Source organism: Myxocyprinus asiaticus, chromosome 6 (genome assembly GCF_019703515.2).
Source record: "Myxocyprinus asiaticus isolate MX2 ecotype Aquarium Trade chromosome 6, UBuf_Myxa_2, whole genome shotgun sequence".
In the NCBI taxonomy this organism is placed as follows: domain Eukaryota; kingdom Metazoa; phylum Chordata; class Actinopteri; order Cypriniformes; family Catostomidae; genus Myxocyprinus; species Myxocyprinus asiaticus.
Window position 1 is genome coordinate 38,827,313 of NC_059349.1, and position 24,163 is coordinate 38,851,475.

The 24,163-nt window shown below is 41.9% G+C and overlaps 1 protein-coding gene across 2 annotated transcripts in view; it reads right to left on the bottom strand.

The window, feature by feature from the left end:
- LOC127442571 (nuclear factor of activated T-cells, cytoplasmic 4-like) overlaps nucleotides 1-24,163 on the bottom strand; it is a 38,999-nt gene that overhangs the window by 8,737 nt on the left and 6,099 nt on the right. For both annotated transcript variants that reach the window (XM_051700706.1, XM_051700705.1), the window contains exons 4-9: nucleotides 20,907-21,082; nucleotides 14,090-14,252; nucleotides 13,405-13,505; nucleotides 11,746-11,847; nucleotides 11,472-11,659; nucleotides 7,158-7,298 (exon numbers count right to left, since the gene is read on the bottom strand). In XM_051700706.1, coding sequence (XP_051556666.1) covers nucleotides 7,158-7,298; nucleotides 11,472-11,659; nucleotides 11,746-11,847; nucleotides 13,405-13,505; nucleotides 14,090-14,252; nucleotides 20,907-21,082 — 871 coding nt within the window. The remainder of the gene's footprint in view (nucleotides 1-7,157; nucleotides 7,299-11,471; nucleotides 11,660-11,745; nucleotides 11,848-13,404; nucleotides 13,506-14,089; nucleotides 14,253-20,906; nucleotides 21,083-24,163) is intronic.

Sequence of the window (24,163 nt, forward strand, 5' to 3'; positions counted from 1 at the left end):
TCCTTTTTACTGTTTGAAGGTCCCTCCTCCCAAGCTTCCCATATGATGTCGAACACGCTGCGCGGCCGACGCCCATACAGCAGCTCGAATGGGGGAAACCCTGTGAAGGATTGGGGGACCTCTCAGACTGCAAATAGCAGGGGTTCGAGCCACTTATCCCAATTTCTAGTGTCCTCGTGCACAAATTTACAAATCCTATTTTTCAGGGTTTTATTAAATCGTTCCACCAACCCGCCTGTTTGTGGGTGATAAACACTGGCGCAAATCGATTTAATACCCAATAATTCGTACAGCTTGCGTAGTGTACGTGACATAAAAATAGTGCCTTGATCAGTGAGGATTCCTTTCGGAATCCCCACTCGGGAGATCATTCTGAATAGTGCCTCCACAACACTGCGTGCTGAGATGTTGCGCAGAGGCACTGCTTCCGGATATCGTGTTGCGTAATCCACCACAACTAACACAAAGCGATATCCGCATGCCGTCCATTCTAATGGCCTGATGAGGTCCATGCCAATTCTCTCGAAGGGGACCTCAATTAACAGCAGAGGGTGCAATGATGCTTTTGGGGTGGCAGGTAGATTCACCAACTGACATTCACGGCATGCTGCACACCACCTTCAAACATTTCTGTGAATGCCCGACCAATAGAAATGGGCCATTAGATGGTTTAGTGTTTTTTTCTCACCCTAAGTGACCCGCCATTGGATTATGATGAGCTGTCTGGAATTACATTTCCCGACGGCTGGGTTGTATCTTCTTTTGTCTGAGCATCCTGCGTCACGCGATACAACCTACCTTTAATAATTGGAAAATACAGATGTGTGAGTGCAACGTCTGGCCGGAGACACTGACCAACAATAACTTTCACTTGGTCAAAGGCATGCCTAAGGGTCTCGTCTCGTGACTGCTCCAGAGGGAAATCCCCAGCAGGGAATCCTCTAAGGCTGGGAAAGCCAAGACTTCCCCCTCCCTTATGTCATCCTGACATGGAGCTGATGTAGATGGCCCTGGCTTCACCTCCCCAGCCAGCGAGTCACACACCACACATGACATGCTTTGTCGCAGGACACATCCACACACATTCCCCTCAATAAAGAAGTAAATGCCAGCCAATTCTTTCCCAAAATTAGTGGATAAGTGAGGTGGGAATTAAGCACAGCCTCGACACTATGTTTTTGTCCCAGAAATTGAATAGTGACTGTCACTATAGGGTAACATTGAATATCCCTGTGCACACACCTCACCTTCACCTTCTGCCCCGTGCCCAAAGCCTCATCTTGAACCAAACATTGATGGATAGTGGTTTGATTACACCCAGTATCCACCAAGGCTTGATATGTACTTCCCCTGATACTCACAGGTATGTGGTACATTCTAGCTCGATCGGTGGTGGCCCGTGGGGTAACGGGGACCCGGAGCAGTGGACTCACCAACCTGGGGGGAAGAGCAAGAAGAGACGGGGGAACCACCGGCTAGACAAACCCACATGAATGGGGAGCCGGTTTGGGAGTAAACGTCCCCCGTTTCTGGGGAAACGGAGTGGGGTGGGGGCCAGAGACGTGGGGGCGGGGTAGAGAAGAGAGGGAGAAACCGAGGGCTGCTCCACCCCCTGGGTACATCTCCATATGGTCCTCTTCCAGCGATGCCTGGCGGTGGCACTGGACCCACTCTGCTGTTCCGGTCGGCAGACGAAGGATGAACTGCTCCAGCACCACCAGATCAACGACTCCCTTGGCATCGTGCTCCTCCACCAGCAGCCACTTCCGGCAGGCATCATGGAGCTGTTCAACGAAAGCAAATGAGCGGCTGCGCTCGCTTGGTGTTAGTGAGCAGAAGTGTTGTCATTGTTGCTCGGGGCTGTGGCCAACCTGTTGCATGATGGCTTTCTTTATGTCCTCATACACCAGGAGGTTCGCGGCAGGCGCTGGGCCATGAGCTGTGTTTCCCCGGACAACAGCGGAAGGAGACATGCTGCCCACTGAAACTTCTGCCATTTCCACACCTCCGTCCTCTGCTCAAACAGTTTGAGGAATGCCTGTGATTCATCCTGCAGGCCCATTTTCATAATGGTGGCCGGAGACATGGAGATTGCTGGGTCTGGGTCATGGTTGGGCCTTCTCCCTGGTGTAGCAAGCTCCGGAACACCTGCTGGTCCTCCGCTTGAGCTCGGAGAATCGCCTGGAAACGTTGATCTTGCTCTTGATGTAGCTCAAGCAGGGCCTGGTGTTGTGCCTGATGCATGCTGGCGAGGGATTGGATTACTTTGGCCAACGGCGAGGACTCCATGACAGGTTTCGGCACCACTGTAGTAGGACTGGTCAGTATGGGAAGGAGGAAGCGTGGTTCAAGTAAATTCAACTCTTTATTCACACACAATAATGACTCATAGGTAGCTTTCTTCAAACACACTAACTACACACTGCTATGCATCACTCTCTCTCTCTTCCTGGGCTCTGGCGTGGGATCCTCTTATAGCTCTTCCTGGATTACTGCAACAAGAAACAGCTGTTAGACCTAATTGTCACCCAGGGATGAATCCTTACTGCTTCCCCTCTCTCTGGACAGACACTCAACCACGCCCTCGCCACAGTGTCAAAGCGCATTCAACCAGAGGCATGGCCTTGTCATGGGCGTGGACAAGTGGTGTGTCCTTACAGGACATATGTTTGGCAGCAGGATGGTCCTCACAAAACACGTTTGCAAGATTTTATAACCTGGATGTGGCGTCCATCTCCTCACAAGTCCTCTCTGTATAGAGTACTACTTGGGACTATTCATATACACTTAAATATGACTTATAAGTCATCGGCCTGTGACTCCTTATGAATATCTCTATTTAGTGTTATAACTTTGGGTGTGTGATGTCACGTAGTGCAGCGTGATGGGATATCGTTCCCCATACAGGGTTTCTGCAGGTTCGAAGGAATGAAATTTAAGACTTTTTAAGGCCAAATATAAGAAAAATGTAAGCCCACTTTTGCAAAAATAATAAAAAAAAAAAACATTAAATAATTCATTAGCTGGTAAATACAAAACCACTGAGACTACCTGGATGTCTCTGGACATGTTTTTTATATTTTATTGTGCATTTATGTGTTTTCTTTTTTTAAATAAGTTAATACAACATTAAAAATCTAAATTAATTCATTAAGAATGCACATAGCCTAAAGTATGTAGCCTATATTGTGACCCTTCTCTTTAGTCACTTGCTTTCCAGCAAGATGTGACACAATAGACCAATGCTTTGGCAATGTCACCGCTTATGTCAAACATGGAAGTGGTGGCAAAAACCTTCTGTAAAAAGTAAATTTTTATCAGATTACGTTTGTTGTAAAATTATTCCGAGGGCTCTAGTTGACTGCTGTGGCTTCAAGCCATCAACAGAGCTGGCTGGACTGAGATCATTTAAACTCACAACTTTGCAGCAAAAATTTATAACGAACATGATTACGTTTGTTATTAACTCATTTATTATAGTAATTGTATCGCTAAGAATATGTTCGTATTTATGATGGTTTTGTGTCATACTTTCATTTAATCATCTAATCTATCAAATCTAAAACAACAGTCAGCGGGCTTTCTGCCACCACTTACTGCGCATGCGCTGACATTTTTGTAAACAAGAGGATTGGTCTATAGACCTTATTCACAGTAGCGCCATGTTTGATTTTTAATGGGAATGGAAATGATGCTGTGAGGTATAGACTTACCACCTCTTCAATGGCATGCATGGTATAAATCTGTAAAAAGCTCCTAGATCCCATCTGATTTTCCACAACTCATGTTGTCTGGAGTTTTTTGTCTACTGAGTGTCCTTGAAAAGAGATTTTTCCAATGTTTTGTCTGTGGAACAATCCAAAAACATTTTAAAGAGCACCTAATATGGTTTTTCATGTAGTGTGTTATATAGCTGTTTGTGAATGTAAAAAAGTCTGCAGAGTTTCAAAAATCAAAGTGCACGACAAATGGAGTTATTGACTTCCAAAAGAAAGAACCGATTCTGAACACCTGAAATGAGTCGTTAGTAATTCCAGACATACTGGACTACTGAATACCTGTACTAACCTACGTAATTTGGTAACAAAAAACCCGCCTCTGGTCTTCATTGGCTGCTCGCGAACCGCTTTGACCTGCCCTAAAACACTACACTACACAGCGGTAGACCAATCACAACAGACTGGGACATCTGACCAATCAGAGCAGAGTAGGCTCTCTGAAAGGAGGAGTTTAGAATGAATCCTTTAGAACGGATCATTGAACGAGTCATTTTTGACACTCGTAGGTAATGCTGCAATTTAAATTATGAGCAAATTAAAGTGTATTTTTGACCTTGGATGCATGTAAATCTATTGTATGAGACCTTTAAAACAAAATTAGGCACATTTAAAAACCATAATAGGTGCTCTTTAAACTGCAGTACAGCCCATTGAAGAGACTGTACATCTATCCCTCACAGCCTCGTTGTCATTCTCGTAAAAAATTTAATATGGCGCTGCTGTGAATAAGGTCTAGCATGTGCTGAATAACATTTATATATTTTTTCTTGGCAGATACCTTTACCAAATATTTTAACAGGTAGTTAAAGGGCAGTTCATTTAAAAATGAATTTTCTATCATCACTGGTCACCCTTGAGTCTGTATGAATTTTTCTCTGCCATGGAACAAAAAAGGAGATGTTAAGCAAAATGTTTAGTCTCAGTCACCATTCACTGTCACTGCATCTTGTTTTTCATTCAATGTAAGTGAATGATGACTGAAACTCCCTAATATTTCCTTTTAATATCCACTGAAATAAGAAAATCATACAGGTTTTCAACAGCATGAAGGTAAGTGATGACAATTTAAATTTTTGTGTGAAATATCTCAAGCAAAAGTCAAAACTCGTCAGTTACCTTAAAAATGGCCATTTAAAGTTGACAATATGTATTGAAAATGTTAACAGATTAAATTATGAAAGAGAACTGTGCTGCATAATTAGTTATGATGTATATTGAAAACAGACTGTACACTAAATATTAAATATAGATAATATATTTTCATATTATGTATATTATTAATATTAAAATTGTATATAATTATATTATTATTGTTTTGTAAATTATTACAAATGTTTTTAAATTGACTGATTCAGATGGCAGAGAAAATACCTGTATATGTCAGATGGAGCTCAAGAGAGGTGGAGATGAGAGATATAACAGGTGTAACTCTGATTAGTTCAGTTAGCTTTACAATTATTGTCAAAGGTAATGTAAAATAAGGAAGCGCAATGATTTGAAAGGCGTCAAAAGACCGCTCCGACCTCGCGTGCTTGCAAACTATACTGTTGACAGCTTTGTTGATTATAAGCAGGAGCGTCAGTGTTAGCGCATCGCTCGCTTACAGTGATGCTGAATAACGGCATTTGCATTTCTGATTAACGGGTTTATGAAGGTTTATACATGTGTAACATCGTAAGTTCAGTAAAAATGCGCTTCCCTGTGCACGCTCACACTAAACTCAAGCGTCAGCTGCTAAATGATGGATGCACGAGAGAGAGAGACAGAGAGAGAGAGAGAGAGAGAGAGAAAGCGAGAGAGAGAGATGATTTTGACACATGCAGATTCTGCTGTTTTAAGTGTCTCTTCTATTCACGCCCTAAAATTTAAGAACTCAGCAAACAAATTTGAGACTTCTTGTAATTTATTTAAGATATTTAAGACTTTTAATGGCCTTAAATTTTAAAAAGTAAATTTAAGACTTTTTAAGGACTAGTGGAAACCATGCCATAGTGTTTACAGCAATGTCGAGTGAACTGAATCGAAAGGGAACGTCTCCGGTTACACATGTAATCTCGGATCCTTGAGATGAAGGGAATGAGACATTGCGAAAGCTGGCCACACTTCTACTTCAGAGTTTCATAATACGAGTGACTCAATCTTGTCCCTCAGTCAGAAAATTCTGAAGAAATGGTGATTGAGTGCCCATTTATATAGGCCTACTGTGCACCTGAAGGAGCGGGGCTCAGACACCATCACCAATCAGAGGATTGCCGTGATTGTAAAAGGGTTTCAGCAAGGTCGTGTAGAAGGACTCTCCCCATAGCGCTTACAGCATTGTCTCATTCCCTTCATCTCAGGGATCGGAGGTTACATGTGTAACCGGAGACGTTCTCTTTGTCTCTAAAAATGTACATTCTGCAGTGTAGAGTGTTTTATAAAATGTGCAGCAGTGTTTATTGCATTAAATCATTAACAAGAGGATCAATCTGTCAACATAAATCATTAACAAGACGATCAATCAATCTATCATGAATGAATGAATCAAACTCACTCGGAATGTAGACCATTTCTGACACGCTTTTCCACGCATCATTGTTTTTTTATATCCATGCATATGGTTACAAAAAATCCCTCACTACACTGAAACTTCTCCATCTTACCTGCACTCATCTCCACCAGTCTGCCAAGAGACAGATGATGTGAGCTCCGCTGTCTTCACTCTCATTGGTAGTTGCTCACGATTGTTGCTAGTCATTTGCATAATGATTAAATTTTTTCAACTTGTCTTGTCGCTCTCCACGGCGATCTCTGTCGTCAATGGCCACGGCAGCTTGTGTCGCCGGAAGTCGTTGTGCTCTCATTGAAAATGAATGGGATTGTGGCAGTGGGAACAGGGCTTAACTGACTGTCTAATGCATATCAGACACAAAAATTGCAATAAATAGCATGCTGAAATCTTACTGGGTGGCTTATACACAATTTTCGGGAGACAGGGTGCATAGGTTTTTATCAGTTTAACAAGTTGTGTTTAAAGTCATTTTAAAGTCGTGCTCACACGGTATCAGACTGCTACAATGAGGACTTTTGGAGAAGAAATAATCACTCGATTTGCCAAGGTTGAAGGAGTTACCCACCCTTAAACATCATAAAAACAAAACGAACTGCGTATGGTTGCTTTAAATGTAGGTCAAATCTTTTTTTTTTTCTGTCAAAGGGGACAGTTCTTGGTCAGAAGTTGTAAAGTGGACCCGAATTTATGCCAATAGACCAAAACTCTACTGAGATATTCTGTGATGTTATGCAAGTTATGAAGGAGACAGTATGCTTATTTCTTCATGCTTGTGACAGTCTCATAATATTGCTTAAATATATGCAGTAATGTACTGCAATACTCACCTGATCCTCTCTCCATAAAGAAAACTCTGGAGGTGGGCAGAAAGTTGGTCCCTCCCAACAGAAGCTCCTCCCCTCCCTCAGCTGAACAGGAAGTGAGACTGACAGACTCAACTATAGGAAGCTCCTGTGCAGAGCGCTGTGCTGCAGGAAAAAGTAGGGTAAATAAATGCAAGAAATAAACTTGAGAAATGGCAGTAAGGGCTGACACACAGCAGTTCAATAATGTATTGTATGCCTGTGTCGTGATGGGAAAAACGAAGCTTTTCGAAACTTCGAATCATTTGTACCAATTGCTTCACAAAATGATTCACTATTTTGAATTCAAGCAGAGGACATCTGCTGGTCACATGCGTGTAAATGCAATGGTAAGACTCAAGTCAAAAGCAGCTACAATGACACAATGCTTTGAAAATGATTAACTGACATACATTTTTCATTAAAGGACAATCTTTTCAGAATATGTAGACCATATATAAATTGGCTTTTGTAGGATGATTACTTTTTTAAATTGATTTAATTGAAGTACTCAAGTACATAATTAAGCATGTGCCCGGTTCATTAACCACTAGACTACCCTGCTTTCCTGTAAACGCACAATCTGAGAGTGCTTACATTTATTTTTTGTTTTTATTTAGGAAAGTTTGTTCCAAGTAATATATTAATCTTAATAAATCTCACAAAATACAGTACATATGTCTCTCTCATTGGTCTCTTTCTCAACCTTTTTTAGCTTAGCAGTATTGGGTAAATTACCCAAATAAGTAATCCACTACAAATGACTACAGATCAAATCACTTTTATTGTCACACAACCATATACACAAGTGCAACAGTGGGTGAAAGCCTTGGGTACAGTTCCGAGCAACATAGCAGTCATGACAGTGATGAGACATATACCAATTTACAATAAACATCAGATTTACACAACACAATTTACATATCTAATATACACATAATTACACAACACATTAATAATATACAATGTACCGTATACAATACACACAATATAGAATACACATACACATAATATAGAATACACATACAATAAAAAAATAGTATATAAAGTAAATATAAAACATACAGTAGGTTGTATTGTACTGTATTGACATTCAGGCTGTCGGTTGATAGTCAGTTGCCAGTGTGTTGTTAAGAGAGAATATAATTTATGACAGTCCGGTGTTAAATATAAGATTAATAAAGTGCAGTGCTGATGTATATTGATCATGAGAGATCAAGACTTCAAAAGTCTGATTGCTTGGGGGAAGAAGCTGTCATGGAGTTGGCTGTTGCGGGTCCTGATGCTGCGATACCGCCTGCCTGATGGTAGCAGTGAGAGCAGCCCATGGCTCGGGTGGCTGGAGTCTCTGATGATCCTCCGAGCTTTTTTCACACACCGCCTTGTATATATGTCCTGGAGGGAGGGAAGCTCATCTCCGATGATGTGTCTGGCAGTTCGCTCCACCCTTTGCAGGGCTTTGCGGATGTGGGCGGTGCTGTTGCCGTAACAGGCAGTGATGCAGCCATGCTCTCTACAGTGCTGGTGTAGAACCGTGTGAGGATGTGGTGGTTCATTCCAAATTTCCTCAGCCATCTCAGGAAGAAGAGGCACTGATGAGCCTTCTTCACAACAGCCTCAGTGTGGATGGACCATGTGAGTTCCTCTGTGATGTGGACACCGAGGAACTTGAAGCTGCTGACTCTCTCCACCGATACTCCATTGATGGTGATGGGGCTGTGTTCTCTGTCTTTTCTCCTTAAGTCCACCACAAGCTCCTTGGTCTTGCTGACGTTGAGGGAGAGGTTGTGCTCCTGACACCAGCGTGTCAGAGTATGCACCTCCTCTCTGTAGGCTGTTTCATCATTGTCAGTGATCAGACCTACCACCGTCGTATCATCAGCAAACTTAATAATGGCATTGGAGCTGTGTGTTGCCACACAGTAATGTATGTACAAGGAATACAAGAGTGGGCTGAGAACACAGCCCTGTAGGGCTCCAGTGTTGAGGGTTAGTGATGAGCCCATTCTAACCACCTGGCGTCTGCTTGACAGGAAGTCCAGGATCCACCTGCACAGTGAGCTGTTTAAGCGCAGAGCCCGGAGTTTCACATAAAGCTTGGAGGGCACTATGGTGTTGAATGCTGAGCTGTAGTCTACAAACAGCATTCTCACATAAGTGTTCCTTTTTCCAGGTGGGAGAGAGCAGTGTGTAGTGTAGATGCAATGGCATCATCAGTGGAGCGGTTGTTGTGGTAAGCAAACTGCAAATTAGCCTCTCAAAGCATTTGCTGATGATGGGGGTCAGAGCAACAGGATGCCAGTCAGCCTGACTGGCAGCCCAGACAGCCGGTAAACCTCGATGTCGTCAACAGAGGCGGACCGGAACATCTTCCAATCCGTGTGATCAAAACAGTCTTGTAGCGTAGAATCTGACTGGTCCGACCAGCAATGGGTCATTCTGAGGGTGGGTGCTTCCTGTTTCAGTTTCTGCCTGTAAGCGGGCAGAAGGAGAACGGAAGAGTGGTCTGATTTGCCAAATGGTGGGCGGGGGAGGGATTTGTAGCCATCCCGGAAGGGACAGTAGCAATGGTGCAAAACCCGATCCCATCGTGTGTTGAAACTGATATGTCGGTGGTATTTTGGTGCAACTGATTTGAGATTGGCTTTGTTAAAGTCCCCGGTCACAATAAATGCGGCCTCAGGGTGCGTGGTTTCCTGCTCACTTATACTCCCATACAGTTCCTTGAGTACCCGGTCTGTGTCAGCTTGTGGTGGGATGTACACAGCAGTGATAATGACCGCTGTGAATTCCCTCGGTAGCCAGAATGGTCGACACAGAAGCATGAGAAATTCCAGATCAGGAAAGCAGAAAGACTTGATAGAATGTACGTTCCTCTGATCACACCAGGATTTGTTGACCATAAAACATACACCACCACCTCTGCTTTTACCTAAGAGGTCTTTTGCTCTGTCCACTCGGTGCACGGAGAACCCTGTGGGTTCGATGGCTGAATCTGGAATCTCAGTAGACATCCAAGTTTCCGTAAGGCAGATAATGCAGCAGGCCCTCGTCTCTCATTGGAAAGAGATCCGCGCTTTCAGCTCGCAGAGCTTGTTGTCCAGAGAATGAACATTTGCCAGTAGAATACTGGGTAGCGGGGGTCGATTTACGGGATGTTTTACTCTGATGAGAACACCGGCTCTATTTCCCCTTTTCCTTCTGCGTTTCCGTGGCCGGGCAGCCCAGACAAAGGGCTCCGCTGGCGTATTTGTAAACAGCGGGTCGGCATTCAGGAATTGGAAGTCCGGTTTTCGGTGTGCAATTGCAGAACCAATGTCCAAAAGTGTTTGTCTATCGTATACAATAAGACAGACAACATCCAAGACAAAAAACATAAGAACTGTAAACAAAACAAACAAAAAGCTGCAATGTTTTGTCGGAGCTCGCAACACAGCAGCCATACTCTGCGCCATCTTGAGTGGTTGGTATGACAACTTCTCTAAAAATGTAATCAGAATACTTTACTGATTACTTAATCTAAAAAGTAATCATATTACTAATTATTATACTTTTAAGTTACTTTCTAAATCACTTTTCCTAGAAAAGTTTTTCAAATTCAAAATGTCTACATTTCCTCATTCTTTGTCGCACACCATTCAGCTATCACAGAAACACTAACGTAACAAAGCCTTGTTTGCTGAAGTCACGTGACTTGGCCAGTTTGATACGTGCTCCGAAGCACTGGTTGAAACAAAAAAATTTTTAAGGTTTTGAAACTTCGTGAAGCAGTGTTTTGAATGCACCCATAAGTGTGCCTGTGTACTTAACATAGAATGAACAGTGATATCAATAACATTAGGTGAAAATAGTGCTGCAAATGAATGTGCAGTAGGAAAAGTGACTAAACGGTGCTGATAATTGAGAGAAGTTGTTAGTATGTGAGTTAGTATGAGTTGATGAAAAAAACAATACCTGTATGTATGAGCACTTATTACAATTAAAACATTTAAATAGTAAATTAAATAATAGAATGAAATGAAGTAATATTTAAATGAAATAATAGGCATAATAGAAATAAATGAAATAAAATAGTAGAAATTAAATAAAATGTAAGAGCCAGGGTTCCCATGTATCCATGTATTTTGACCAATGAATTACCATTACTTTTTCATGGAAAAAATATTTTATTTCTGTAATTTCCATTATTTTTCCAGGCCTGGAAATGACTCTTCCCCGATATTTCCAGGTTTTCTATGGCCATGGGAACCCTAGAGAGTGGCAGTTAGTTACATCTAGAAATTTGATTTGCACACTCACAGCACTCAATAGGTAAAGAGGCCACCTGCAGGGCTAAGACCCGCCCCAGCGGGACGATGGGAGGGGACAGAGGGAGGTGTGTGCGAAACACCAAACGTACTCGAGTGTTCTTTCTCCCCACATCCGTCTCTCCTTTCCTGAGCTCAATGTCAGAGTTTCTCAGCTTTAAAATACCTGCACAGTCAATGCTGTGAGAGAAATACAGGGATTCAGATACCATCACTTGAGATCTATTACACAAAATCAGACTGCTATATGTCTCTTTGCATCTTACAGGGCAGTCATGTTGTTCTCTGGGTTGAGTGGGATGTCCAGGAGTTTGGTGCCAGCCTGGATGCTCTCCTGACTAGCTGTGCCCACCATCTTCCCTGTCACTCTGAGAGGAAAGAAGCACATCTCACTTTAAGGAATAATTCTGGCATTGTATTATTATTTACTCATTCTTGTTGTTCCAAACCTGTTTGACTTTCTTTCCTCCATGGAAAATAAAAGGTGAATGACTGAAGAATATCCTAGCTATTCTTTTCCATATTATGAAAGTGAATGATGACTGGGGCTGTCAACCTCCAAAATTACAAAAACATCACGTGCTATAAGTAGGGATGTCATAAAATATTGATATATCGATTAATGATCAGCACGTTATTTTATCAATACATTTTTGAGGCATTAATATATTAACATCAGCTGTTATTTAAATTAGAAGCCTAATTTGTGTGCTTTCAATTCACTGCTAGTTGCAATACATTCAATGTAGTCTGACGTAATAGCTTTGGGAGACCACAAGGGGGTGACATAACATTTACTAAAGCATGTCGCGCATATCACACACACATTACGAGCTGATGGCAGTCGAAAGTTACGAAGGTTTTTGTTTTTCTTAAAGAATTAACAGGCCGTTTCTAAATGTTCGTTCTTTTTGCGTTCTTACATTCTTGTGGACTTGTTTGAAGTCATCACCCACCTCCAAAAAAAGAAAATAGTTAAGAGGTTGTTGAATCTACATATCGCAGCACATCTCAAAACTCACATTGTATGTCCTCATGTCGTCCGAATTCACTCTTTCAAGGGTGTTCGGCATGACTGTTTTTTTTTTTTCAAGAAAGCAAGAACAAAAATGCGTTCTAAGTATTGAGAAACACCAACAAAGTGACGTTGATGAGTTTGCAGGTTAGTGCATGAAACTGGTGTAATAATGCAAACTGAACGATTTATTATGCAATTTCCCTGTATGTAGCTTTGAATAGGTTTTTCATTCAAGCTGTCAAACCACAAAAGGACATACTTGTAACTGAAAATATATTTTGTAGGCTCTATGAAAGATACTTATACACAATATATCATACAGTAATAACTAGAGTAAATAATCTATGTCCTCTGATAATGATTTGTGTGATTGAGCTCTGTGGTGCTGCAGAATTTTTAACAACCTCCTGAGATGTGTGTGTGTATGTACCTTCATAAAAAATAATTGTTTCGAATTTTACAATGCGCCATGTTGTTTGCCAGACGCGTCTGGTGCACGACCCACTTTAATTTACCCTGCTGCTCATGCTTTACCAAAATTGTGTTAAGAAATATATTTGAAAGACAAAGACTATTGTGCAACGAGCAACCCTATTTATATCTGAAAAAAGCCCGATATTTATTGAAAATCATTGTGAAAATCTTCAGATTACTGATGTGTGAAAATGGCATAAATCCCAAGCCTAGCTATAAGTCTTCTGAAGCCATACAATAGCTTTACGTGAGAAACACGTATTGTTCACAAATTCACCGTTTGTGTTCCACAGAAGAAGGAAAGTCATACAAGTTTGGAACAACATCAGTATGAGTAAATAATAACATAGTTGTAATTTTGGGTGAACTTCCTATAAGGCATGGATCTATCACAAATGTCTATGTTCAGGACTGCTTGATCTGAGAGTTTTACCTGTGTATTTGATAAAAAGGATGAGGCCGTATTGATCTGTCATCAGCCGTTCCAACAAACACCTGTAAGGAGAGCGGCTGTCTCTCAACATAACCTGCGAGCTGAGGGACAGTGTAAGAGAGAAAATAGAAAATAATTATGTATAATATTTTCAGTGAGCTCCATAGAAAGTTTTTGTGGTTTTGTGCATACATTTACATATCATAATTTAACAGACATTTTACGCACAGTGGCAGCATCAATATATTTAAATCTAAAAAGACTATAATTCCTCATTCATTGTCGCACACCCTTTACCTGTCATGGAAATGCTAACAGGCGTAAAGACGTAATTACTTTAATTGAAAGTCAATAACTGTAACCTGATTACAAGAATTTAAAATGTAATGCATTACATTACTTGTTTGACTAAAAAGTAATTAGATGACAGTAACTAATTACTTTGTAATCAGCTACACCCAGTACTGCACATGAACGAAATTGATTGTTGATTACCATGCACAGCCAACAGAAAACAAGATACGCATAATTATAATAATAATAATAAATAATTTTAAATAATAAATCAAGTTTTATATGTTTTATTTACACACAAAAAATGTTGGCTCTGGCCACTGCCCCCACCTGGCACCCTCACAGAGGAGGTTACAGCATATGAGCCCACCTATAACTAAATGAGTGTTACCTTCACCACTGGATGGCCTCTAGGTGATGCCTTCACTGCTCCTCGACTCCCTTCCGTTTCATAATGAGCACGATGGTGTGGCCGCGGCTGCACCTCAATGTGCAATTCATACTGGTCAAATTGGGAAGGTAGGGGCCAGTCAAGTGGCGGTAGTGCATTAGACCTGAGAAAATACCAGATAAGATCTGAGTTCAAAGATTACAGATCAACCTTTCTTATTCATCCCATCAGACTCCTAAAACCCTAAACTTATGAAAATTTAGCCCATTTAGTATTAGCAAATTTTGACCAAACTAACATTAGTGATTGGAGAGTGGAGAAGTATTATCCAAATGTTAATAAACCATTTAAACTTGATTATGCTTGTTAGTCTGCTGGTTTTAACAGCATGCACTCTCTGTCTTGCACTTTTAATAATATCTTGTACTTTTAATAATATCACTGCATTAACAACAAGTTGTTCATGAATTAATCATTAATTGATTTAATGAAAATTCGATTGTCACTGCCTAAATGTTTTAAGAAGTTAATTTGGTTTTAGAATGTGGTTGTCACTCCCCTAAATAATCAAACTTTGGGCCTCATTAATGTAACTTCCACAAATTCCAAAAAATCGCAATTTATGCGTAGAATGAAAACTTTCCTCCGGATTCAAAAACGCTGTGTACTGCCCAGATTTGTTCTTTAAATGTGTGTTTGTTAATGAATTACAAACATTCGTAGATAGGGGTGTGTGCACGTTCATTTACAATTATCATAATCCACTCCCATGAAAATGCCATAAGGAAGGCACCAGTCTCGCTTGTAATGGCTTTTAACATCTATGGAACACTAATGAAATAGTTTTTATGTATGTAGTGCATTTACCTCGTAGAAAGAATAGAATAGTGTGGTGATGGGGGTGTAGCCGAGCGACGTCTGTGGAGAGCGAGGCCGGGAGAGGAAGAGCGGTAAGGATTGACACCTGTGGGAAATGTTTTGTGTTGCAGTGAGAGGTAGAGAGGGTCAAAAGGGCAATCCAGACCACCGGAGGAGGGAGAGAGAGACGCATGCAGCGGGATTTATGTGTGTGTTTTGTTATGCTGAAAAGCAAAACATTTGTGTGTTAAACTGAAAAGTGTGATCAATAAAGACTCACGTGGATTGTTTATCCGGATCCCGCTTCCTCCTTCACAAAGATAGCAAGAGACTTATCACAGTGGTGCCGAAGCCCAGGACTTAGGAGGAAGAAAACATCGTCATGGAGACCTCACCACTGGCCGAAGTATTCAAGACCCTCGCCAGCATCCACCGAGCCCAACATCAGTCTCTGCTTGAGCTGCGTATGGAATAGGAGCAGCGGTTCCAGGCGCTCTTCCAGGCGGAGGACTGGCAGGTGCTATGGAGCTTGGTACACCAAGAGGGGTCTTCAGCCGCGACCCCAGACCCACTTATGGCCATACCGCACATCACGCTGACAAAGGTGGGACCTCAAGACGACCCGGAGGCGTTCCTTGAGCTCTTCGATCGGATGGCGGAAGCATGCAACTGGCTCAGCACTCAATGGACGGCCTGCCTCGTGCCGCTGTTGTCCGGGGAAGCTCAACTCATGGCCCAACAACTACCTGCGTCCAACCTCCTGGTGTATGATGATCTAAAGAAAGGTCCAGCTGGCTGAGGACCATATGGCAGCATATTCAGGGGCCGGCGAGCCCTCCTCTTCTTTCTCTCTCTCTCCCTCTCTCTCTCTCCTACAACCCCCTCTCCTTCCCCCCATCCTGTTCCGGTTCCCTGGAAATGGGGAATCATGTCCCCAAAACCGAATCCCCGGTCCTGTGGACCATTCAACCTGTTGGTTTTCCCTAACCCTCTCCGCTCTCCCCCACAGGCTGGTGAATCCGCTGCCGTGGGTGTAGGCATGAAGTCTGGGCCGGTCTGCTGGAGCTGCGGGGAACCTGGGCACTTCCAGGACCGATACCCTGCGATGGAGGTGTAGACATTGCTCTGGATCCCTGACGTGCCACAGGTCGCCCCCGATTGAGCTGGAGCATACCGGATACATGTGATTATTAAGGGGGGTACATACCAAGCCTTGGTGGATTCAGGTTGTAATCAAACCTCCATTCACCAAAGCTTGGTTCAATCCGAGGCTTTGGATACAGGTCGGCGGGTGAAGGTAAGGTGTGTGCATTGGGATATTCAAAATTACCCTTTAGTGATGGTCATTATTCAATTTTGGGGACAAAAGCATAGTGCTGAAGCAGCCATTAGTCCCCGCCTCTCCCATCAACTAATCTTGGGTACGAATTGGCCAGCATTTACTACTTTATTAAGGGGAATATGTGTGGATGGGTCCTGCAACAAAGTGTATCGGTGTGTGTTGTGTGATTCGCTTGCTGGGGAGGCGGTGCCAGGGCCATCTGCGTCAGCTCCACGTCAGGAGGACGTAAGGGAGAGGGAAGTCTCTGCTTCCCCAACCCTTAGAAGATTCCCTGCAGGGGATTTCCCTCTGGAGCAGATGCGAAACGAGACTCTTCGACCAAGTGAGAGTGATTGATGGTCAGTGCCTCCAGCCAGATATTGCAGTTGCACGTATTTTTCAATTATCAAGAATCGACTGTATCGAGTGAAGCAGGACACTCAGACAAAAGAGGATACAACCCAATTGTTAATACCGTGGTGCTATCGGGAAATGTTATTCCTATTGTTATTATCGGCTCATTATAATCCGATGGCGGGTCACTTAGGGCAGGAAAAAACACTGAACTGTCTAATGGCCCGTTTCTATCGCTGGTGAATCCACCGGCCACCCCAAGAGCTCCATTGCCCCATCCTCCGTTGATCAAGGTCCCCTTAGAAAGAATTAGTATGGACCTCGTCAGGCCATTAGAATGGACGGCACGCAGGCATCGCTTTGTGTTGGTTCTGGTGGACTATGCAACTCGATATCCGGAAGCAGTGCCTCTGCGCAACATTTCAGCATGAAGTGTTGCGGAGGCACTCTTCAGAATTATCTCCCGCGTGGGGTTTCCAAAAGAAATCCTCACTGATTAGGGCACTACCTTTATTTCACATTCACTACGCGAACTGTACGAATTATTGGGGATTAAACCGATTCGAACAAACCGATTAAACCGATTTAAACCGTTTTCCACCCCCAAATGGATGGCTTGGTCGAACGATTTAATCAGACCCTAAAGAATATGATTAGTAATTTAATGCACGAAGATGCTCGAATTGAGACAAGTGGCTCAAGCCCCTATTATTGTATTACGTGAGGTCCCGCAAGCCTCCACGGGGTTCTCCTCATTTGAATTATTGTAGGGCGTCAACCACGCGGTGTGCTCAACGTCCTATGGGAAAATTGGGAGGAGGGACCTTCAAACAACAAAAACGAAATTCAATATGTTCTTGACCTGAGAGCAAAACACCACACACTGGGGAAATTAACACAGGAGAATTTGCTCCAGGCTAAAGAACGCCAAAGCCGGATGTATAATAGGGGTACTCGACTACAGGAATTTACACCGGGAGATAAAGTTCTTGTATTGCTCTCCACATCAAGCTCTAAATTACTTGGGAAGTGGCAAGGACCCTTTGAGGTCACAAGACAAGTTGGGGAAATTGATTATGAGGTGAAATGAACAGGTAGAGGCGGAGCATGTCATATTTGCCACCTCAACCTCTTAAAACCTTGGAGAGAGGTAGTCCCCGTGACTTTGGCGATGGCGATTCCGGAGAGGGAGGAGTTCAGACTGGAGGTGAACTTCAAGTCACCCCGGTCACTTGTGGAGACCACCTCTCACCATCCCAAGTCACATAGGTTGCCAGGTTGCACGGAGAATTCTCTGACATGTTCTTGGTTTTCCTGGTTGTACGAATCTCATAGAGCACCACATCGAAACGACCCCAGGGGTAGTGGTACGCATTCCTCCCAACCGATTACCCAAGCACAAAAAAGTTGTGGTTCAGGAAGAATTAAAGGCCATGCTGGATGTGGGGGTAATAGAAGAATCCCACAGTGACTGGGCCAGCCTAGTAGTTCTGGTTCCTAAGAGCGACGGCTCGGTCCGGTTCTGTGTGGATTACAGAAAAGTCAATGCGGTGTCTAAATTATATGCATACCCGATGCCTCGGATTGATGAGCTACTTGATCGGTTAGGCGTGGCTCGCTTTTATTAGACTGGATTTAACGAAGGGATATTGGCAGATCCCCTTAACTCCAATGTCCCGTGAAAAGACAGCATTTTCCACACCGTTCGGATTACACCAATTCTGAACTGTCCTGAAGTTGCTGAGATGGGTGGGACTCACTGCAAACTCAAAGAAGTGCACAATTGGATGGGTGGAAGTATGGTATCTGGGCTTACACTTGGGTCATGAGCAGGTGCGGCCCCAAATAGATAAGACCGCAGCAATTGCAGCCTGTGAGCGGTCCTCACCCTCCAGTACTATCTGTTGTGCTTTCACCCTCTGTTGGGCTGTGCTTTCAACCTCTGTTCGGACCACACCCCACTCTAGTGGCTCCATCGCATGAAGGATACCAACACATGGATCACCCGTTGGTATATAGCTCTCCAGCCTTTTAAATTCAAGGTGGTCCACAGGCCAGGGTCGCAGATGGTTGTTGCAGCTTCCTCTCCAGAAATGGGGGGAGAGGGGTAAGTGGCAGGCCACTAAAATGGTCAAATAAAATGGTTTGACATGAAGCTTTGGTTTAAAACAATTTCAGTTCATGCCTGCAGGAGGATGCCCACCATCATTAACCTTCTCTGGTTCTGTTCTTTGACTGAAACTAATAAAGATCTGCAAGCTACGACAGCCAGCTTTGTCTATTTTTTTCCCATTGTATTGTGTACGCACCTGCCTGTGATGTGTTTATTTATGGGTTTAACAGCATTAGTATTGACCATACATTATTAAATAAACACAATTTATCAATGCCTATACTGAATTATGAAACCTAAATTATAGAGCTCATATCAAATGAAGAAACTGTCCAACCAGTCATGTTAGAGGGCATTTGTTTTTTTGAGAAAATCAAACACAAACTGCGTCTTCCCATGATCGTTTTGCCCCATGCCAAGCACTTCTGCTGGAAAAACTATATAAAATTTATGAAGCAGAGTTGGGAATAAACTGTACTTAGAAGAAACTTTTTCAATTAAGTGTATGTATATATATATATATATATATATATACATACACACACACACACACACACACATATATATATATATATGTGTGTGTGTTAGAGCTGTCAGAATTAACGCGTTAACGTATGTGATAAAATAGTTTAACGCGTTAAATTTTCTTATTCGCGATTAATGCATTTACTGTTAATACAACATAAACACATGTTGGGAAGGGCGGAACCTTTGTAATGTGTCCGCCTGGAGTAATTACACTGATGCACACGCCACAGACAGACACACACCAGAGCCCTTTTATCAAGGGAAGCCTACAATCTTAGTAAAAAAAAACAGCATAATGCGGCGGTCCCATAGACATTCTATGGACGTAACACACTAGTTGACCGTTACGCTCTCTCCAATGATAGAGCCACGGACGTTGTTATCTCAGTACATAAAATAATCTCTGCACACACACACAACAGCACTTCTGTGATAAAATTATGAAGAAAGGACCTCTTAACACTATTTGATGTACAAAACAAGCCCAGATGGGACTTGGGAGTTACATAGTCCACCAGCCTATGTAAGGTGCATTTTAATTACCACAGAAGCACGTCAAGTCCTAACTATCACCAAAACGCAGAATGAGACATTTTTGTTTGCAAGCACTCTTCATGTGAACCCTTACGAAAATTGAGAGTTCATGGCAAACTTGTGGCAAATTGTCCATTGTTGCCAAAGGTTTGCCGGAGGTTCACCACAACCAGCGAAGAGCTGCAAACTTCTGGTAAAAAACTGCAAATTTGCAGCAAGTTTGCGGCTAGTTTCGATTTTTTGTAAGAGAAGTTCAAAGTGCCGCTGACGCCCTGATGCGAATCATGAACGCGGTTTCAAGACTGCTCCAACAAAGCAGAGAGCCACAGTCTACCGGCAGATTAATATTGTGGAGGATGAGAGTTTAAGCGATTTAATGCCCATTGCATGCAACCTATGAGACTAGTTGTTTCAATTAGTCAAACTCCCACTTAGACTTTGGAAAATGTTCAATGTTAATTGAATTGATGCTATTTTAGCGCAGTACTATCTTTATACTGGGGCTTTATTTAATAAATGTTAATAAAGCATTACATTGTTACATATTGTTTTGTTTTCTTTCCTAAAATGGAAATAAATGCATTTTGACAGGAAAAGAAGTATATATAGTGTCAAATTTCAGCACTTTCAAAATCTGCGATTAATTGCGATAAACTACAAAACAATTTAAGTGATTAATCGCAATTAGAAATTTTAATCGACAGACAGCACTAAGTTAATTTCATTCATTCAATTATTAGTTAATTTTTTCATTATTTAGTTAATATCACTTCTATCAAAAAAAGAACACAAAATGTTTGGATGTCTTATGCACGATTTACATATGGTCAGAAGCAGGTGTAAATTTTATTTGTACCAACTAACATTATGAAAATACTTTCATGAATCTGAGAATTTACGTCAGAACAGCTTTACGAATGATTTACACAAAAATTAGTTCTGCTTGTGTTTCATGAATGAGGCCCATTGTGCCCCATAGAATGCAATGTTGTCAGAGGAGTAACTAACAACTGTATTTATTTAGTTGCAGTGTGTGCGTGCCATAAATATCATAGCCCATCAGACACATTCTATGAAAATAAAGTAGGGGAGAAGGAATGTGGGCTAACCTAAAGAGAGGACTGTGAGCGCTGGCCCTGGTTCTGCCCCATCCCAGAGCAGGAGGCACGGATAGGTAGTCCATGCCTATTGTGGAGGGCTCTCTTCTCAGCTGAGGAGCCTCTGGGAGGGGGCAGGGAGAGTTTTGAACAAGGGTCGGCTCTGGCTCTATATCTCGGGATGAAACCTGCAGTGGCACAAGAAGAAACACACCAAAATAGGCATAAGACAGAATATAGACAATTACAACCTCACATCACATAATGATTTGTTTATTTGATTCCAGACACAAATATACATGTAGTAGTATTCAACTAATACAGCATCAGATGAGTGTTAGAATTCAAATTTATTTGGACGGTTGCAAGAAAATCCTTTAAGGGATAGTTCACCCAAATATTTTCATATTCTCATCATTTACCCACCCTCATGCCATCCCAGATGTGTATGACTTTCTTTCTTCTTCTGAACACAACAAAGATTTTTAGAAAAAAAACATTTCAGCTCTGTAGGTCCATACATTGCAAGTGAATGGTGGCCAGACCTTTATAGCTCCAAAAATCACCCACACCTATCGTATTGCTTTGGAATACATAGATTTAACCACTGGAGTCATACGGATTACTTTTGTGCTGTCTTTATGTGATTTTTGGAGCTTCAAAGTTCTGGCCACCGTTCACTTGCATTGTATGGACCTACAGAGCTGAGATATTCTTCTAAAAATCTTGGTTTGTGTTCTGCTGAAGAAAGAAAATCATACACATCTGGGATGGCATGAGGGTTAGTAAATGATGAGAGAATTTTTATTTTTGGTTGAACTATCCCTTTAAGTTAAGAAAACCATTAGTGACAATCCCCTTACGATTACAACTAAGGGATTTCTTAACTGTAAGGGTTTGTTGCAACTTGACCCAACTGAACATTAAAAATTTGCAATGTGCAAAATTTTTAATATGAGGCAGCACACACACACACACACACACACACACACACACATGTTGGTATTTGTGGTTTCTGAGGACTCTCAATAGCCATAATGTATTTTATACTGTACAAACTATACAGTGCATACAGAAAGTATTCACAGCGCTTCACTTTTTCCACATTTTGTTATGTTACAGCCTTATTCCAGAATGGATTAAATTCATTATTTTCCTCAATTCTACAAACAATACCCCATAATGACAATGTGAAAGAAGTTTGTTTGAAATCTTTGCAAATTTATTAAAAATAAAAAACAAAAAAAATCACATGTACATAAGTATTCACAGCCTTTGCCATGACACTCAAAATTGAGCTCAGGTGCATCCTGTTTCCACTGATCATCCTTGAGATGTTTCTACAATTTGATTGGAGTCCACCTGTGGTAAATTCAGTTGATTGGATATGATTTGGAAAGGCACACACCTGTCTATATAAGGTCCCACAGTTAACAGTGCATGTCAGAGCACAAACCAAGCCATGAAGTCCAAGGAATTGTCTGTAGACCTCCGAGACAGGATTGTATCGAGGCACAGATCTAGGGAAGGGTACAGAAAAATTTCTGCAGCATTGAAGGTCCCAATGAGCACAGTGGCCTCCATCATCTGTAAATGGAAGAAGTTTGGAACCACCAGGACTCTTACTAGGGCTGGCTGCCTGGCCAAACTGAGCGATCGGGGGAGAAGGGCCTTAGTCAGGGAGGTGACCAAGAACCTGATGGTCACTCTGACAGAGCTCCAGCGTTTCTCTGTGGAGAGAAGAGAACCTTCCAGAAGAACAACCATCTCTGCAGCACTCCACCAATCAGGCCTGTATGGTAGAGTGGCCAGATGGAAGCCACTCCTCAGTAAAAGGCACATGACAGCCTGCCTGGAGTTTGCCAAAAGGCACCTGAAGGACTCTCAGACCATGAGAAACAAAGATTGAACTTTTTGGCCTGAATGGCAAGCGTCATGTCTGGAGGAAACCAGGCACCGCTCATCACCTGGCCAATACCATCCCTACAGTGAAACATGGTGGTGGCAGCATCATGCTGTGGGGATGTTTTTCAGTGGCAGGAACTGGGAGACTAGTCAGGATCGAGGGAAAGATGAATGCAGCAATGTACAGCGACATCCTTGATGAAAACCTGCTCCAGAGCGCTCTGGACCTCAGACTGGGGTGAAGGTTCATCTTCCAACAGGACAACGACCCTAAGCACACAGCCAAGATAACAAAGGAGTGGCTACGGGACAACTCCGTGAATGTCCTTGAGTGGCCCAACCAGAGCCCAGACTTTAACCCTATTGAACATCTCTGGAGAGATCTGAAAATGGCTGTGCACCGACGCTCCCCATACAACCTGATGGAGCTTGAGAGGTCCTGCAAAGAAGAATGGGAGAAACTGCCCAAAAATAGGTGTGCCATGCTTGTAGCATCATACTCAAAAACACTTGAGGCTGTAATTGGTGCCAAAGGTGCTTCAGCAAAGTATTGAGCAAAGGCTGTGAATACTTATGTACATGTTGTTGTGTGTGTGTGTGTGTTTTTTAAAAAAAAAAATTTTTATATAAATTTGCAAAGATTTCAAACAAACTTCTTTCACGTTGTCATTATGGGGTATTGTTTGTAGAATTGAGGAAAATAATGAATTTAATCCATTTTGGAATAAGGCTGTAACATAATAAAATGTGGAAAAAGTGAAGCGCTGTGAATACTTTCCAGATGCACTGTATATTCTATCCCCTACCCCTAAACCTAACCCTCACAGAAAACTTTCTGAATTTTTACATTTTCAAAAAAAAATTTTTTAAAAGCTTTTTCGTTTGAGGGCACTTGAATCTAGAATAACTTAAATGCCTTGCAGATGGTTCAGTTTACAAAGAATTCTGAGTCATTTGAACAGGTTTTAAAAATGATCTGTCCCTGCATGACATTTTGTTTTTTTTCTGTATCAATTGTGTTAGAATTTAACTGACACTTTTTTGTGTCAGTTAAATGCTGCTGTTCATCACTTTTTGACTCTTAAATACATTTTTACATCAAATATTTTTTGTTTTATTAGTTGTATTTAGTGTATGTTTATCTGTTTATTTATGTATTGTACATTACAGTTTAAGTGTAATATCACCTTGATTGAGATCCTCATTGGTTTAGTGCCAGATAAATACTGCTCTGATTTCAAATAAGTCAATTTTATTACTGACAGGTCTCTACTACTCTAGTTATTATTGGAACATGGCAGTGTGAAACTGCAGATATTGTTCACTTTTGTATGACAAATTGCTTGTTATTTTCCACATTTGAA